At 41.7% G+C, this 17,843-nt stretch overlaps 1 protein-coding gene across 2 annotated transcripts in view; it reads right to left on the bottom strand.

Moving 5' to 3' along the window:
• Window positions 1-17,843, bottom strand: part of SLC23A2 (solute carrier family 23 member 2) — a 147,865-nt gene that overhangs the window by 12,509 nt on the left and 117,513 nt on the right. For both annotated transcript variants that reach the window (XM_033839087.2, XM_019941473.3), the window contains 7 exons: window positions 17,660-17,748; window positions 16,568-16,638; window positions 15,438-15,619; window positions 6,522-6,642; window positions 5,836-5,992; window positions 2,140-2,287; window positions 911-1,016 (listed from right to left, as the gene is read on the bottom strand). In XM_033839087.2, coding sequence (XP_033694978.1) covers window positions 911-1,016; window positions 2,140-2,287; window positions 5,836-5,992; window positions 6,522-6,642; window positions 15,438-15,619; window positions 16,568-16,638; window positions 17,660-17,748 — 874 coding nt within the window. The remainder of the gene's footprint in view (window positions 1-910; window positions 1,017-2,139; window positions 2,288-5,835; window positions 5,993-6,521; window positions 6,643-15,437; window positions 15,620-16,567; window positions 16,639-17,659; window positions 17,749-17,843) is intronic.

Genomic DNA, 17,843 nt, shown 5'->3' with positions numbered 1-17,843 from the left:
TGTGTTACTGTAAGATTGATTTATTTGTAATGAGTAATATAATTTGTCATCTAGAACTAGTGCCATCTCCTAACTGGTCTCCTGTTTCTACCCTCTCTCCCGCCCACCATGTTCTTCTTTCATCATAGCAGTCATAGTGATTCTTAAAAAAAAAAAAAAAAATCACATCAAGTCACACCCTGCGGCCCCCTCTTCCACGCGGCCCCTGGCAGCCTGTAGGGCTGCAGGACCTGGCCCTCAGCTACCCCAAGAACCTTATCTGCTCTTACTAGGCCCACTCCCACTTCCCTCTCTGCTTCCTGCCCCACTAGCCTCCTTGCTGATCTGCAGAGTGCCAGCCTGCTCCTATGATAGGCTTTGCACTGGCGGTTGCCCTGCCGGAATGAATGCCCCTCCCCAGGTACCTGCACAATTCCCTCCTTCAGCTCCATCAGGTCTTTGCTCAAAGTCATCTTCTCAACGAGGCTTAGCCTGACTACCCGATTTAACACTTACCCTCCTGATCCCCCACCCTGCCCCATATTTCTGTCATACTTATTATGCTTACTATTTATTGCTTGTCTTCCTCTGCTAGAATCTAAACTCCACAGACGATGGAGATATTTCTCTTTTTTATTCACTGATGTATCCCAAGTGCCTAGAACAGTAGCCTAGCAAAGGGTCAGTGCTTAATAAAAATTTGTGGAATGTATGAAGGAATAGCACCAGAGTGCCTGCCTACCCAGGTCAGTCAAGGCGAAAGAGACCTCTATCAGCGTTCCATAAACCCATCAATGAAAAAATAAGAGATGGGGAAGAAGATGATCTCGGAATTGGAGGCCATCCTTTTGGAACTCACAGTGGCCAGACCAATCAATGAAATGGATCAACATTTAGAGGCCCAACCATTTAATTAGAAAAATATTTGTACCTTAGTAATTCCCAAAACTCCAATGTTGGGACTGGATGAAGTAGAGCCATTCCCAGTACCAAATATGCCATCGAGAACACAGGAGAGACCCTCCACGAAAATCCCCCTAAAACGTAAAGGAATGGGGGAAAGAAAAACATTCATTCCATGGGAGAAATACTCTGAAATACACTCTAAATGGTTGTGACCCAAAGGCAGGGTCCACAGAACTGAAGCCTCCACACTCTCCAGGAGGGGTTAGCAATGCAGACTCTCAGGCCCCATCCCAGATCTGAAGACCTGCATTTTAACAGTATTCTCCATGCTCATTCAACGTTGAGAAGTACATCTCTGAACCACACATCAGACACAAATGTTTAAAAATTATTCCAAATTAAAAGATTTTAGCCAGAAATATAAAGTCATTTGTTGGAATCTAAGACAAACATGGGTCATCCATTGATTTGATTCCTTTCCTATTACTATATAGTTTTATCAGAAAGGAAATGCTTTGTAATTTTGTAAACATTAGAACTTTTAAAAGAATCAGTATATAAGTAATTTACTCATATGCAATAACTCCATTAGAGAAAAACAGAAAAACCAGGACTCTAAACCCCAACAGAACCAATGCAAGAGGTGCTAAGACACCAGCCCTTTGGATCTCATCACACACAATCCCTTCTGGAAGGGCGGCAGCTGGCTGGGAAAGGCGGAATGATCTGGGCTATTTTCTCTTCTCTGCAGCTTCCATAGGGCCCAATTTGCCCCCAGCATCCAGAAACTAAAGACCAGATGTGCCGAGAATATAAACCCCACAGCTCATAAACCTCTAGATTCTACAGACTTCATTTATTCCTGCTGCTATCTCTCTATATATGAATTGTAACTGTGAATAGAACAGCTGGGAAAACAAGAAATCAAAGGGGACAATACATCCATGACCCAAACCAAGCACAGAACAATGGCAGTATCTGGTACTTGTTTTGGTGAGTTTAAGGTCTGGAGTGATCTCACAGAGAATGTCTTATACAACTGTTACCATGAGGAAGAAGGGTGGGAATTCTGCTCCATATTATGGATGAGGAAAATCAGGGCAAAATGGGGGCAGTGACTTGTCCAAAACAAACAGCCAATAAAGAGCCCTGGTGCTTGGCTACTTCATGTTGAAACTCTTGGTTATCCAAACCAAAGAGCAAAGTATGAGGCGCTGGGCCCGATGAAGAGCTCGTTTTTTCTCAGGAACGCACCTGTTTATTGCATGGATGGGGGGCGGTGGGGCACAGGACAGCCTTGCACAGGCGTAGTAGTCCCCGATAGACTCGATAATACTGGCAACGACCGCACTGAGCATGCCGATGACACCAGCCGCAGAGATGGTGGGCAGTCCCCATTGAACTAAGGAAGGAAAACAAGCATGAAAGCCTCATGAACTTTCTTAGAGAGGCAGGCAAAAGTTTTCAGGACGTTGAGTCCTTCAGTATGTTAGAGGACTCTACAAGATCCACTCAGATTTTTGAAGCTCATGGAAACTATTTATTTTTACACCTAGGTCATCTAGTGCACTATATGCCTGGGAACAGTTTCTGAGTTGGATGAAGACAACCATAACCAGGATTGATCTGCTTTATTTAAAAGAAGAAATTGTTTGGCTGGAAGAGGTGGGTGCTTCTCTTCTTGCTTCCAAGCCACACTCAGTGTCTGTTAAATTACAGTTCAACACAGACTGCTTTGTTGGCATAGGAATTTGTATGAAGAGGATTTTTAGCCCTGCTGTGCAAGCATGATACAAAATAGTGCTCCTGCCCAGGGGGTGGCGTCAAATGAAAAATCACCAGCTAAATTTAAATCCCAACAGTAAAGCATGGCACAAAGTATAGATAACCCTTCTCTAGTATAATTCCAGCACTTTTTTTTTTTTTTAAGTAAACCATGTTATGGAAAATTAAAGAGTTTCCTTTAAGAAAGCAAAGCAAAGTCCCCAGGTAGCTTCATTTTGAGTATCCTATCCAGATTTAATTTTTAGTAGGGTTTTTTTTTTCTTTAAAAGTATATCTATTTGGATACCAAAAACCATTGATCTTATTTAATAAAAATAGCATGAGGAACCTTCACTGTTAGAACGAATAGACTTCTTTGTAAAGTACCTAGACCTTCTTTCCCTGAACCATTAGTTATAATAGAGCTACTAAATAGAAAGGACAGTGAAAAAAGAAATGTATAAAATGTTATCTTGTGCAGGGGCCAACAGTGTACTGAGGGATCAGAACACTAAAAGATCTTGGAACCAGTGCAATGATTAGACTTCAAATGAAGGCAATCCAAACCAGGTCACAATGAGTACCAGTTACGAAGTCAGGAAGTAGCACAGTCCCTATCCAAGAAGGGCCTGGAGAGCAGGAGACAGGTGGAGAGGGTGTTCTGGGTAGGCAGCAGCCTGAGCATCAGTGGATGGATGCAGCTGGGCAGGAATAGGCTAGTGCTCAGCAGAGGAGGGTGTGCAGCATGGGGCAGGTAGGTTTGGAAGGCCTTGACCAGTCCCCTGGAGGGGTTTGGTCTCTGTCTCATAGGTAATGGGAGCAACCACAAGTTTGGGAAGAAAAAGATGACATGTAAAGTAAGATGTGCAGAATATGCCTGGAGTATATGTGTAGACAGAACTTTTCCTGCCTGGAGCTCACTTTACCCTGTGGGAGCTGACCAGGGGGTGCAGAGGCAGCCTGTGGTCAGGGGTTCAAGGTGCAGACCCACCAGCAACTGGCTTGGTCAACATCTTGTCTCTGGATTGGTTTGGAATGGATTCTTCTCATGAAGATGATTTCTTTATCAAGCAACATTTTGTGTTTTCTAGATAACCTTTTATATGGTTACCTTTGCTGATGTAGCACTGTGGTTTCATTTTAGTATCTTGATTTTGGGGGTTGGATTTTTGTTTCATTTTGCCATTTATTATTTTTCAGAAATTGCCTTTTATTTTCTGTCTTTTTACTTTTTTACTGCTTTCTTATTTTTTTCCCCTTTGCCTGAAGTCCTTATTTTAAAAATATTTATTCCATTTTCTTCAACATTTAAAATTTGTAATCTTAATTTTTGATCCCTTTTCCTTCAGATTATTTATTTAAATTTTAAACCTGCTGGCTTCCAGCCTTCTATTTAATTCTGTTATTTCATCTTTCCTCTTATCTAGAAGCTTTAATTTATTTTGTTACTTTATAGCAGGTTTCTCAACTCGGCACTGTTGACGTTTTGGACCAGAAATCTGTATTTTAACAACTAATCCAGGTAATTCTTAGCATATTAAAGACTAAGAACCACTGCTCTAGATATATGAAAACTTGTCTCTGGATTAAGCCAAATCATTAGAGAGTACATAAGACTACATCCTCTGGCTCTGGAAGTAGCTCTTTATCTAGGGGAGCTCTGGCAATAGAGAAGCTGGTGGCAGTCAAGGGCTGTTGTCAAGAGGAGCCAGACAGCACTCTCTGCTGTCATGACATTAAGGTCCTGTCCAACTCAGTTATGCCTCCTTGTGCATGGGCCCCATGGTACCTGAGCAAAATCTCTCTGGTCTTTCAACACACGCACAGCTGGTTCTCCTGGACACCCCACTCTGTGTTTCTATTTGTGCTCATCTTGGGAGCCACATGCACAGGCAGCGAGGACCACCCCGCATGTGCCGTGGGGGCTTCCTCCTACCTGCCCTCCCATGCCTCCCCTGACTCCCTCACCAATCGACTTTTAAACTCACTTTATCTCAGATTACATGTATGTTTATGAACCATGTACTGGGGGGGAATGGGGGGATGAATTTGTGTATACGTAAATACATACTTATACCATATAATCTGATGAGAATGTTTTTTAGAAAGACTAAGCTTTTTACAGTGTTTGTAAATGTGTCAAGACCAGAAGGAACAACTGCCAGCATCCTTATCATTTAACATGCTTAGAACAGTTATCTTTTCTTTTTTTTCGGCCATGTCATGGCATGTGGGATCTTAGTTCCCTGACCAGGAATTGAACCCGTGCCCCCTGCAATGGAAGCACAAGAGCCCCAGCCACTGGACCTCCAGGGAAGTCCTTAGAACAGTTATCTCTAACCCAGTCTTAATATCCTTGGCTTTTCCTCCTTGTCATAAAATATGAAAATGTAACTGCTGGACAGGGGCATAAATTGGCACAACCCAACTAAGTTCAGGTTTCCATTCTAATAAAAACCTTAAATGCCAGGAACAGACTCTTTACAATACAACAACAAGCATGCAATCATCACTGGGTTCACACCAATCACTTTCGGGGCTGGGGTCTAGAAAACGCTACACATGAATCCAAGTGATACCTCACAGATGGGGATTGTACATCCCTGCCACCTGGCCAAGAGTTACCCAACACTGAAATTATAACGTAAGATCCATCGTCCATCCATTTGTGAATGAATATTAGTTTACCTGACAGCTGTGACCAAATTAAAAAATAATTATAGCTACCCATTAAAAGATTATACAAACTCCATCATGCTTGAGCCATCTGCTAATCTTCAGGCCCCTCCCACTCAAGTCTGTTCATTTCAGTGGCTTGGGTACTGTGCAGCTCTGTACTTGCCTTTCTAAGCAGCTGCCCTCAAATCCTGGCCACCAGAGATCAAATCTGGCAAGAGACACCTTTATGTCTGGGATTTTCCCTTAGTGGAACCAAAAGAAACAACCAGTATACCTGAGAAGGGAGCTGGTTAGTCTCTGTGTGTTAATTATGGCCCTCTGGGGACAAAGCCTCCTGCCTCCCTTTTCTGCGGTCTAATCCTCTTAAGGGCCAGAATGGTAAGACTTCCAGGGCATGCTCTGGGACAAAGAAGGCCTTTCGTGTTGAAGAGCCTCCTGCCAACTTCCAACTCCTCTAGGTTGGGCTCTTGTGGGCTCCTGACCCCTCTTGGCCACCAGAATACTTACATGGGTATGGGACCTTAAACCACGGGGCTACCAGAAGCACACCCTGCCTGGCATCAGTTCGAGCGTAGAAGCCGTACTTCGCGCTATCAGGAGGGAAGACATCTGTTACTGTGAAGATGAAGCAGAGCAGCCAGGACACAAGGATGGCCAGGATGATCTGAAGTGGTCAAAGGAAAAAGCTCTGTCAGGCCAACAGAAGTGGTGGTTGTTGGCAAAAGACGCCTTCCTGCAGTCGGAATATCATACCCCAGAGCCCATCATCATCAGTACTTTGCAGAAAAAATACATAAGGGATCTGCTTAGAAACTATTCCTTGAATGGAATCACATTTAGAGAGAGCAATTTTATGTAGTGAAGTGATTTAGTCCGAATCTGGCTAGTAAAATAAGAATAATGGATAATGGGCCTGAAAAGGCCACATGGAGTCAGACCTCCCTCAATTCCAAGGACAATCAATGTCCTCTCACATACTGCTAAAAGGACTCCAGCATTGGAAACTTCCACTGCTTTTAAATTTTAGGTCCATGGTGATTTGGATGGTCATTAGTACCCTGATATCATCACACAGACATGGTCCCCCCAGGATGACCTGCTTAAAACCCCTCTTCTCATATAAACATTTTACATATGAACCAAAGGCAATATTGCCAAAAAAAAAAAAAAAAAAAAAAAAGGTGACTACTCACAGGGAACATTTTGAAAAGCTGTAACTTGTATGCAGTCCATCCTTTCTTGGATTTGTAAATTGGGAGAGGAAATTTAACATTTCTGGCATATTGAGAAAACAGTAATACTAGGAAAATTGTCCTGAGGAGAGAAAGAAAATGATCTAGGTTAAAGGCTGTTATATCTGTGTTAAAAATAATACTCAAATCTTCAATGGCAAAATTGACCACACGTGTTCAACTCATTTCTCTACAAAGCTGCTCGTCCTCTATCATTTGGGAAACCATATTTTTTGGAAATGATTTTTAGATCTTAACATTTCTAGATATGGAAATGAAATTGTCATGTAAATGCTTTCGCTAAATATTCCTTAATAGAATAAGAAAACCCAAAGAATGTACACACTGATAGGAAAATCTCACACTATGTAAGGGAAAAAAACAAGATGCCAGATACAACATACTGCACAGTATAATTACAACTATAAATTAACTAAAAAGCAGCTACCACACAAGAGTGCATGTACACACACACATGCATGCATACAAACAGGTAAGAAGGACAGGATCCAAAATGCTCACAAGGATTGGCTTCAGGTGGCAATGTGATTTGTGACCTTTTTTCCCCCACTTTTCTGTATTTTCTGATTTACTTGTAAGGAACATAAATTACTTTTAAAAAGCAAAAAGTAAAACTTCAATATTTAAGAAAGCTATATACAGTAGAATTCAATATTAATAATAATATTCCTGAGAGGTTTCTGTGTCAGACATTACACATAGGTCTTCCTGCCCATCATCCCAGCCTTCTACGGCGGCTTCTATAACCATCCACTTTACAGAGAAACAAAGCCAGCAGTCCAAGATCATACAGCTACGTGGGCCAGAGGTCTAGCTCTACAGCCTGGGTTCTGAACTACCTTGCCGCACTGTTTGTGAAGGCAGGAATGCCTGGGTTGACTCAACAGTTTCTCTCTACCGAGTTCCACACTCTTGACCCAGGTACACTGAATGCTGCAGGAGGCAGGTCGGCTGGTCACCCCCCTGCAGCAGGACCCAACACAACCTCATCTGTCTGGTGCCCCATGTGTGGCAGGTGTGGGATGGCTTCCCACCGCTGAAATGATGAAGGAGTACAACAATATGTCTCATCACCCATAGGGACTCATTCTTTCCCTTACAACCTGAGGTGGAGTTGGCAGGAAGAGTTGATTCTCAGTCAAAGTTAAGCTTAAGTGTTCCTGGGCGCAATTCTAATTGGTGAGATGGAATTATCAGTTTCATTAAGAGCTGGTCAACTGCAGCTTCATGGTCACATTCCACCTGAGGTGTTGACTGCAGCCAGCCACCACTCTACCATCTCCCCACCTATGCAGGCACTTTGCTGACCTGGTACCACCACAAAGTCATCAGACCAGTACCAGTTCAAGGATGAAAACATAAATGGTGCCCAAGTTATTCCAACTCCCCCAGGAAGGTGAAGTTTAACAAAAACCAATATGATAATGAGGGATACTAAAACAGGTGTATTTTAAACTTAGACCAACGTAAAATTTTCATGTCTTAAAAAAGTTATTGGTTTCCTTCCAAAGTATATACTAAAATCCAAAAAAGCCTGGTATCTATTATTACTGTTATAATTATTGCAGACAACATCCCACCTGACAGTTACACCTGCATTATGGTGTTCACTTTTCAAAGCACGTTTAAAAATGGAAAGGAAACACATAACAGAATACAAGGAAGGTCACCCAGATCTCAGGCTCAAATATGGCAACTGAAATTGAGTAAGTGAACTGGGCAGGTGAACACTACTCTTCTATTTTTATCCTCAAATACACTTGTGGGGCAGGTAGGGCAGGCAGCCCCACTGCAGAGAGGCAGAAGCAGAGGCTCAGCAGTGGGTGATGTGTCTGAGTTCATAAGACTTGGCCTAGCACATAAGGGACAGGATCCGAGCCCGGATCCTCAGGCCAGGGTTCTTGTCCACCACATCAGGTGTTTTCCATCTCGTTACATTTTGTTTGTTTGTCTACCTTTGTTTTTTTTTGTTTTTTTTAGGAGTGTGTGTGTGTGTGTGTGTGTGTGTGTAGGGTGTGTGTGTGTGTGTGTGTGTGTGTGTGTGTAGGGGTGTGTGTATATGGGGGGGTGTGTTGTGGTTAGGAGTGTATATGTGTATGTAGGGGTGTGTGTATATGGGTGTGTGTTCTGCGGTTAGGAGTGTGTGTGTGTGTAGGGGGTGTGTGTTTGTGTAGGGGTGTGTGTATATGGGTGTGTGTGTTGTGGTTAGGAGTGTGTGTGTGTGTGTGTGTGTGTGTAGGGATGTGTGTATATATGCGTGTGTGTGTGTAGGCGTGTGTTATAGATGTCTGCCTTTGTTTTAACCTTACCTATATTATGCAAGCAATGCATACTAAGATGTAGAAAAATTATAAAAGGCTGATAAGCAAAAAGAGAAAAAATCTTGAAGACTACTCATCATCTCACATTGGGCGATAAGCATGCAGCATTCTGGTCTATCAATTCCCAGGGCTTTTTAGAGCAGCGGTTCCCAACCTTTTTGGCACGGGGGACCGGTTTTGTGGAAGACAATTTTTCCACAGACGGGGGTGGGATGGGGGGTAGATGGTTCAGGTGGTCATGTGAGCAATGGGGAGCGGCAGGTGAAGCTTCGCTCACTCGCCCGCCACTCACCTCCTGCTGTGCGGCCCGGTACCTAACAGACTGCGGACCAGTACTGGTCCGCGGCCTGGGAGTTGAGGACGCCTGTTTTAGAGCATGTCATCGGGTCCCAGGCACCAGGATTAGAGAGGGAGACAGGACTATCTGATGTCATCCTTGCCCCTAGAGCACAAACAGGTCATCATTTGGACCAAACTCGAATCATACTTTACATGCTGCTTCCCAACTAGCTTGCAGCCTCAGTTAACACCCTCACCTCAAGAGATGGCAACCTGCATCAGCACCTTAGTGGCTGCTTAGCATTCCATCTACTGGATGTACCACATCTTATTTAAACATGTCCCCTAAGGTACGACATTGGGAGCAACAGAAACAACTGCAATGAATCATCCTTCTCTGGTACCAGTCTGAATGTCTCCTTATGACAAGTTCCTAGGACTAGAACAGATCTGTCAAACAGTGAACACCTTATTAAAAAGTGTTTGATACAAACTGCTAAATATATACAGAAAGGTTGGGTGAATTTACAATCCCACACAGAGACCAATGTCCATCTGCTAATGTGACCAACAAGGGCTTAATTTCCAAAATATACAAACAGCTCATACAACTCAATAACAAAAAACCAAACAACCCAATTGAAAAATGGGCAGAAGACCTAAATAGACATTTCTCCAAAGAAGACACACAGATGGCCAACAGGCACATGAAAAGATGCTCAACATCACTAATTATTAAAGAAATGCAAATCAAAACTACAATGAGGTATCACCTCACACTGGTCAGAATGGCCATCATTTGCAGTGGTTAAGAATCTGCCTGCCAATGCAGGGGACATGGGTTTGAGCCCTGGTCTGGGAAGATCCCACATGCCATGGAACAACTAAGCCCGTGTGCCACGGAGCAACTAAGCCCGTGTGCCACAACTACTGAGCCCGTGTGCTGCAACTACTGAAGCCTGAGCGCCTAGACCCCATGCTCCACAACAAGAGAAGCCCCTGCTCACCACAACTAGAGAAAGCCCATGCGTAGCAACGAAGACCTAATGCAGACAAAAATAATTAATTAATTAATCTTTTAAAAAAAGAATGACCATCATTAAAAAGTCTATAAAAAACGAATGCTGGAGAGGGTGTGGAGAAAAGGGAGCCCTCCTGCACTGCTGGTGGGAATGCAAATTGGCGCAGCCACTATGGAGGTTCCTCAGAAAACTAAAAACAGAGTTGCCGTATGACCCTGCAATCCCACTCTTGGGGATATATCTGGAGAAAACTCTAATTCAAAAAGATACATGCACCCCAATGTTCACTGCAGCACTATTTACAATAGCCAAGACATGGAAATAACTTAAGTGTCCATAGATAGATGAATAGATAAAGAAGATGTGGTACAGAAACTAACACGATATTGTAAATGAACTATACTTCAATTAAAAAAAAACACATACACTTAAAAAAAAAAAGATGTGGTACATATATGCAATGGAATACTACTTAGCCATAAAAAAGAATGAAATAATGCCATTCGCAGCAACATGGATGGACCTAGAGATTATCATACTAAGTGAAGTAAGTCAGAAGGAGAAAGACAAATACCATATGATATCACTTATATGTGGAATCTAAAATATGACACAAATGAATTTATCTATAAAATAGAACAGACTCACAGACTCACATTAATGGTGAAAGACTTAAATTAGGCCTGCCTATTTCTAAACAGAAAATAAATATTCTCAGGAAAAACATGGGACTTATGCATCATGTTAGAAACGGCAGGTACTGGTTCACCACATTTCCTCTTCCCTGAGAGTCTGTCTCTAAATGCCACATCTATCGGCTGACTCAGGAGCCCATGTTGACCCAGCACCAATACCCCCACTGCTAAAACGTTCCATATGAATATGCAATTTGATAACCAGGGAGGGCAACCCTTTTTAAACACTAATTGGTTTATTTGTATTTCTTTTTTTCTGTTAAGTGGTTGTTCGTACAATACCCTTCATTCACTACTCCACCAGGACTCTCTCTCCTTTAAATTAATTGGTGAAACTCTATGAATTGGGAACATTAGCCTTTCTTGTGGAGTTTGTTATATATTCCCAGATTCATTTAAAATTTAGTTTCATTGGTTTTTGATATGAGTTTTAAATTCATCAGTAGTAAAATCAATCTTCCTCTTTCCATATCTGCTTTATCTAACCTGTTTTTTTATGATTAAACACTTATGTAGGTTTCCTTGTAGCATTTTCATGGTTTTATTTTCTGTATGTAAGTAATTGAAATGTATTTCTGATATAAACCAGAAATCTAGCTTTTTTCCAAATAATTATCTTCCTACACAGTTCTCCCATTCCTCACTGATTTTGAATATGACCTGCCATCATATACTAAATATTAGTTTTTTTATTGGTTATGTTTCTAGCCTTCCTATTCTGCTCTACCAATGTCCACCCTGTCTCAGGTCACAGTGTTGTTATTAAATTCTGGAATGTGTTTTAATTATTGTTAAGGGCAAGTCATCATTTCCTTCTCCCTGACTTTCTCTGTATTGATCCATATTATTTTATTTTCTTGTCTTACGCATTGGCTACACATCCAGAACAACTCTAAATGATACTGATAATAAACATGCTTATCTCAGTTTCTGATTTCAATAGGCAGGCCTAATTTAAGTCTTTCACCATTAATGTATGGGGCATTTAAGAATCTTATTTATCACTGCTAACAGTTTGCAGTAGGGATACAGGTTGAACTTGATCAATTTTTAAAAATTTGTCATCATGATTTTTATTAATAAAACCCACCAGAGACCTATAATGAATTTTATTAATAAATTTTCTAATATTTAATCATCCTTGAGTTCCTGAAATGATAAATACATTGCCCTTTTATTATATTATCTATAGCGGCGTTTTCCCAAACCATGTTCCAAGGAACATTCTTTTCAGATTATGTTTATAGATGTAGCACTTCAAAAATTAAGTATGTGCAGAGCTGTCTACTAAGGCTCTTTTCTGAAAGTTTTCTATACACTTAACATCTTAGAGATTGCACGGAGCCTTACAGTAGACAAAAATGCTGAGCTTTAGATGCTACTACCTGAATATATGTGCTCAGGGTTTTACACAACCCCAGGAAGGAAAAAGTTGGTCCAGGATCTCCCTTTTGCATTAGCTCTGTCAGGATTTGCCATTAGGATAGAACTGTGAAGTTTCCCTTCTTTTTCAAAGCTCCAGGAACAGTTTAAACAGTGCAGGAATTCTCTGTTCCTTGAAGATGTAATACACTCACTGTCTAATCAATGGAGCACATCCTTTAGGAATTAAAGTCCTTCCACAACATCTTGACTTTTCTTCCCATGGTCAAGGGTGTGCTCACACCTCCCGACCCTCCCCCTTCACTTATTCACAATGTTCTCACTGAACGCCTGCCCTGGGACAGATGGTGAACCAGGTGCTGTCGGTGCCATGGTGACTGCCCTCATACAGCTGATATCCCAAGCACAAAAGAAGAGCTCTGGAAACTAAAAAACAGGAGAGCAGAAATAAAAACCTCAATGGAAGGAGTCATAAAGCTGAGGAAAATTCCTATGAATACAGAAAAAAGATGAAGAGATGGAAGACAGGAGAGGAAAGTTAAGAGGACGACTTTGGGAGGACCAACATTCTAGAAGTTCCAGAAAGAGAGAGACAAGCAGGGATGGAGGGGAGGAGGGCATCTTTGAAGTAATTCAAGATCATTTCCCATGAACACCTGAGATTCCAAAGAGAAGAGGCCAGGAGTGCCAAGCCCGAGATGTAAACAGACCACCAAGGGGCAGCATGTGAGGTTTCCGACATCGTGATGACAAGACCTAAAAGCTTCTAGAATTCCAGCAAAAGGAGGAGACAGAAGAGGTGGCCTTGAAGACATAATGGCCAAGCATTTTACAGGACTGAGAATGGACAGGAAGGGAACAAAAAAGGAGCTGGAGACCAGTTTGGAAGTGATGGCTGGGAGTGGTGGCAATGACAGTCCAGAGGATAGACTGGGGATTTGTTTGTTCTGGAGGTAGGACAGAATGATGGGCTGTACGTGGGGAATGAGGAAAAGTGAAGAAAGAAGGATGACTGCAGGGCTTCTGGCTTAAGCACCTGGGTGTGTGGCTGTGCCACTGAGAGGACGACAGAAGGAACTGGTTTGGGGGCAAGGAGGGAATGAAAAGTTTGGAGCTTTCTTCCTTTGAAGTTTGAAATGTCTTGTGTAACAGCAAATGGAGAGGGCAAGTCAGGGGTTCGATCTGTAAGTCTGAGTTCAGAGACCTGGGCTTCAGGTTCCTGTGGAAGCCACCAGCATAATGCATGTCTGTTGATGCCACGAACTGGATGAGATGTCCCAGGGGAAGAGCATGTGGACAGGAGGAGGCCCAGGACCAAGTTCTGAGGAGCCCTAATATCCAGATGTCAGGGGGAGAAGGAGTCAATTTTGATTATTTATCAAATGAAACAGCTGGGAAACCACCTATTCTATTATTCTTTTTTTTAAGTTTCGGGGCAGGAACGCAGATTCAACACATCTTCCCTGGAGCTGCAGTTTTATCCCTCCCTTTGTGCGTGCATTCCTTTCTCACCTTAATTAGCCCTGCCAGAAGCCTTTCTATAGTATATGTTTGCCATTCTCCAAAGAACCACCTTTGGGATGTATCACTTCTATTTGTTTCATGTTTTTTGTATCTTTACTAATTCTTTCCCCCACTTTCACTGTGTTCATTTTTTATCATGTTTTTCTAGTTTCTGGAGATAAGCTCTTCATGTACTTCATTTTTATTTGACTTTTCTTGAGAACAACTGACTGCTCTGTGTGACCAGTGCTGTTATCGTCATCATTTGCTAAATTGTCAGCAATTGTGAAATTTTGAGTTCCTCTCTGAGTTATTTACAATGGTGTTCTTTTGCTTCTAAGTCGTTTGGGGGTTTTGTTCACTCTTTTATTATTGGTTCCTAAAGTTTACTGCGTGATGGTAAATACAATTTCTCCTTTTTGGAACTTACTGCATTTCACTGAGTGAACATTCTTATGTGCCTTATACTCACCCATCCTGGTATGGAAATATTGACAACCTTTGGTGAAATGAGAAAATTAAGAGCAACACTGGATATTTTCCTATACCTTAATTTATAATGATACATGGATTACAATTATGCAAGGATCCACTTTATTTGTAAACCATGTTCTAACACAGAGAGGCAGAATTAAGTGTTATGGGTTAAGTTCTAGTCAGACTATTTGGGTTTTGAAAACCATCGTGGTCACTTACTAGCTGTGTGACTCTAGGCAACTAACTCCGCATCTTTGTCCCTCGATTTCTTTAGCTGTTAAACAGGGATAACACTGGTACCTATCTTAATTTATAATATATACAACCAGTGGTATATAACACTGATGCACAGGCTCAACAAGTACTGCTTGTTATTTAATAATTACAGAACATTTTACAAAGCAAAACAAAAACAATTAGAAATCCTCTTGTATTGTTATTAAATTTTTTAAGCAATTTTACTGATCGGTAAAATTCTAGTCTTGGAACCATTTCCCTATGATATGGTCAACTCTTACATATGCTCTACAGATACACACAGATGTGGGTTCTATCTGTGGTATATAGAATTCTGTGGCTCTAATAATCTTATAAAGTCCTGGATGTCTTTACTGACATTACTTAAAAAGGGGTAAGTGACATCTTTAATCAACTTCAAGTACTGTGCAAAAGGACTGGCACTGACTAGCAGGACTCTGGAAGGAGTAACAGCTTCCTGACAGATGTGCAGAGCTATCTGGCCGAGGAGCCAAATCACCTTTGATGTCAACACACCTCCTGCAGCATCTCTGTCTCCTGCCAGTCTGGAAGTATTTTTGAGTCTCATCTAAAGGATTCAGCTTCTTGGTATTCCAGCTCATGTGTATGAGACTTGGCATGACCACAAAAGTCAAGAGTTAATGGTGTCACCATCTTACTCCCATCCCAAAGTTTAAAACCTTACAACCCTCCCTCTACACATCACTGCCAAATCTGTCTTTGGAATACCTTGGCTGCATGTTACTTCAATAATTCCCTGGCATGAAGCAAATAAAGTTTAAACTACCAGACTAATCTTAATTTAAGTGTCTCCTGAAGTTCATATAAATGTTAAAAACATTCAAAGAGGCTGTCCCTCAGTGTTGGGAAGAGGGGAGATTTTTACTGTTCACTTTTGAGTGGTCTTGGAACACGTACAGCATGGCGATGCCCCAGTGCTTCCCTGCTCTCTCTCCTGCCGCCTGGAAACCAGAGAGGCCAATGAGGGCCACCGTGGGTGTGATGGTCAGGGGTCCGATGTATTTCAGCAGAGCCCCAGGCAGGCCTAGGAGGCCTATAACCACTTCTATCAATGAGGACATGATGATGGCTCCCTGGATCTGAAGCAAGAGAGGACACAGACGTAAGAGCAAGTTGCTTATACATCACACACTCTAAATGTCACCTGCAACGACAACTGAGAATTCTGTAAGACACCAAGTTATTATATAACAGGCATAACATAGCTGGAAAATTCCTGGCAAACCCCAAAAGAAACCAGTGGGGGTTACTGGGATCTAGCAAACTTAAGTATAACCTGACTAATGTAAGAGTATTACAGAAATGGGCACTGGACACGAAGTCAGCTTGCCTATTCTCACTGATTGAGACAGACATAATTTATAATTCTCATTTAAGACACAACATTCATAACCAGCCTCAGAGGAACAATGCAGTACAAAGATTCTTGCCTTTAAAAAGTAAGTCGCTGCAGGACATTCAGAAGATAGTGTTATTGACAAAAATTCTAAAGGAATGTTTCTACTGTGCAGAATGGCCATATCTGTGTTAATTCTGAACTAATGGTGAATGATCTTATAGGTTTTGGAAAATCCGGATAAACTGTCAGCTGTTCTTCATACCTAAGGACTCCTACGCCCTGTTCTATTCAAGTACACTGAAGAAGACAAGTGTTTTTAATTCCTTCCACCAATACAGGCAAACACTGAGGCCAGAATAAATAGTTTTGCAACCTATCGACTCTGTGGCTCCTTCCAAAGGGAGCTGTTATGCCGGAGGGTGTAAGCAGACAGGTCTGTGGGTACACATGAGGAGAGGAGGAGAAAGGAGGATGGAAAAGAGGGTAACAAACAATACTGTCTGGTCACACAAAGCATTTCTGCATGCTTTATTTTACAGTGATGCCATCTACATTTACTTTAACAACAGAAATGAACATGTCAGTACCTGAAACAGAAAAAGAGCAACTGCAATTTACTGGTCACGACCAACACTGAAAATAAGTAGAAACACAAAGAAGCCATAAGCAGACAATGTTTATCTTTTACCTCGCGTATCCGAGGATACCAGATGTGTTCTGTATGTAACAGCTCCGTTGTTCCATTGGCAACCAAAACATCTTAAAAACAAAAACAAAGACAAAATTTTTCTTGGAGTGACACTGATGTTTCACGGGACATATTCATTTCACTCTTTTTAAGAAGAATTTCCTCCCTGTTCTAAGTGTATTTGTATAAATACTCATCCCTAAAATTCAAGTTACAACACTATGGCATATCATACTGAGAGGTGGATTCCCCCATTGCTAATTTAACCAAATTTATTCATCAACAAGCGCTCCCGGCTTCTCAAAAGCTGACTGAACTAGTGATATACATTGCTAGTCCCAGCCTAATACAAAGACCAACCTTTGCAAGCAGCTCTTTGACATGCCCAATAGCAAGGTTGCCTGATTGAGATTTTAAAAACCTAGATAAAACAGAGGCCCTTTTCCTGTTCCTAAATCAAATCAGTGGTCACAAAGCAACTCCTAGGAGCAAGGAAGGAAACGAGGGCTAGAAAACTTTGCTCCTATAACCTAAAAATTTAACAATATTTTGAGAGTACAACAGGTCTATGTGATTTCCTCAAATCCCCTATCTGATCTCTTCTTGACCTTACTGGGTTATTTAAGGATCTTTGCAATCACTATGAGGAGAAGGGGAGGGGGAATGAAAGTCATTTGCAGAAAACCAAAGCAGCCAGATCCTTAAAAAGCAGAGATGTTTCAGAGAAGGGATGCTATTGCAGCAAAGAGAGTTGTTTAACTGGTGGTTCAAAAAAATCCACTGAAAGAAAGAGGCAGAAAAATAGCACAAATATTTTTCTATTCTTTCCCCATATTTATCAATTTCATTAGCACAGAGAAATGAGGTCCTTTTCTGGTCCTTACTTGCTTTGGGGTTAGGGATGAACAAGTGGATAGAGAGAGACAGAAACATGATCCACAGATTGGAGCGTTCTAAGCTGTTTGTTGGTTGTGTGTTCTGTGCCTGATTCCAGAAAGGATTTAACACTGCTGGGGGCAGCACGCCCAGGCCTCCCTTCTATCACCTGCATTAAAGGACCCCAATGACATATGTGGAAATAACTGCAATTACCTGTGGTGTTACATTTCCATTTATCTAAAGACAGGATGGCTCGAGCAGGGGCCAGAAATGCAAAAGCACTGGCCTGAAACAGGGGTAACCTAAAAGAAACGAGACCAAAACCATGATCACGGCATCAGGAACTACCGAGGTAGTTCACTATTTGACAGCTTAACAGTCTTTTCCATAGACAAAC

This window comes from Tursiops truncatus, chromosome 15, assembly GCF_011762595.2.
Source record: "Tursiops truncatus isolate mTurTru1 chromosome 15, mTurTru1.mat.Y, whole genome shotgun sequence".
NCBI classification, from domain to species: domain Eukaryota; kingdom Metazoa; phylum Chordata; class Mammalia; order Artiodactyla; family Delphinidae; genus Tursiops; species Tursiops truncatus.
This window is presented reverse-complemented; position numbering and strand designations above follow the sequence as displayed.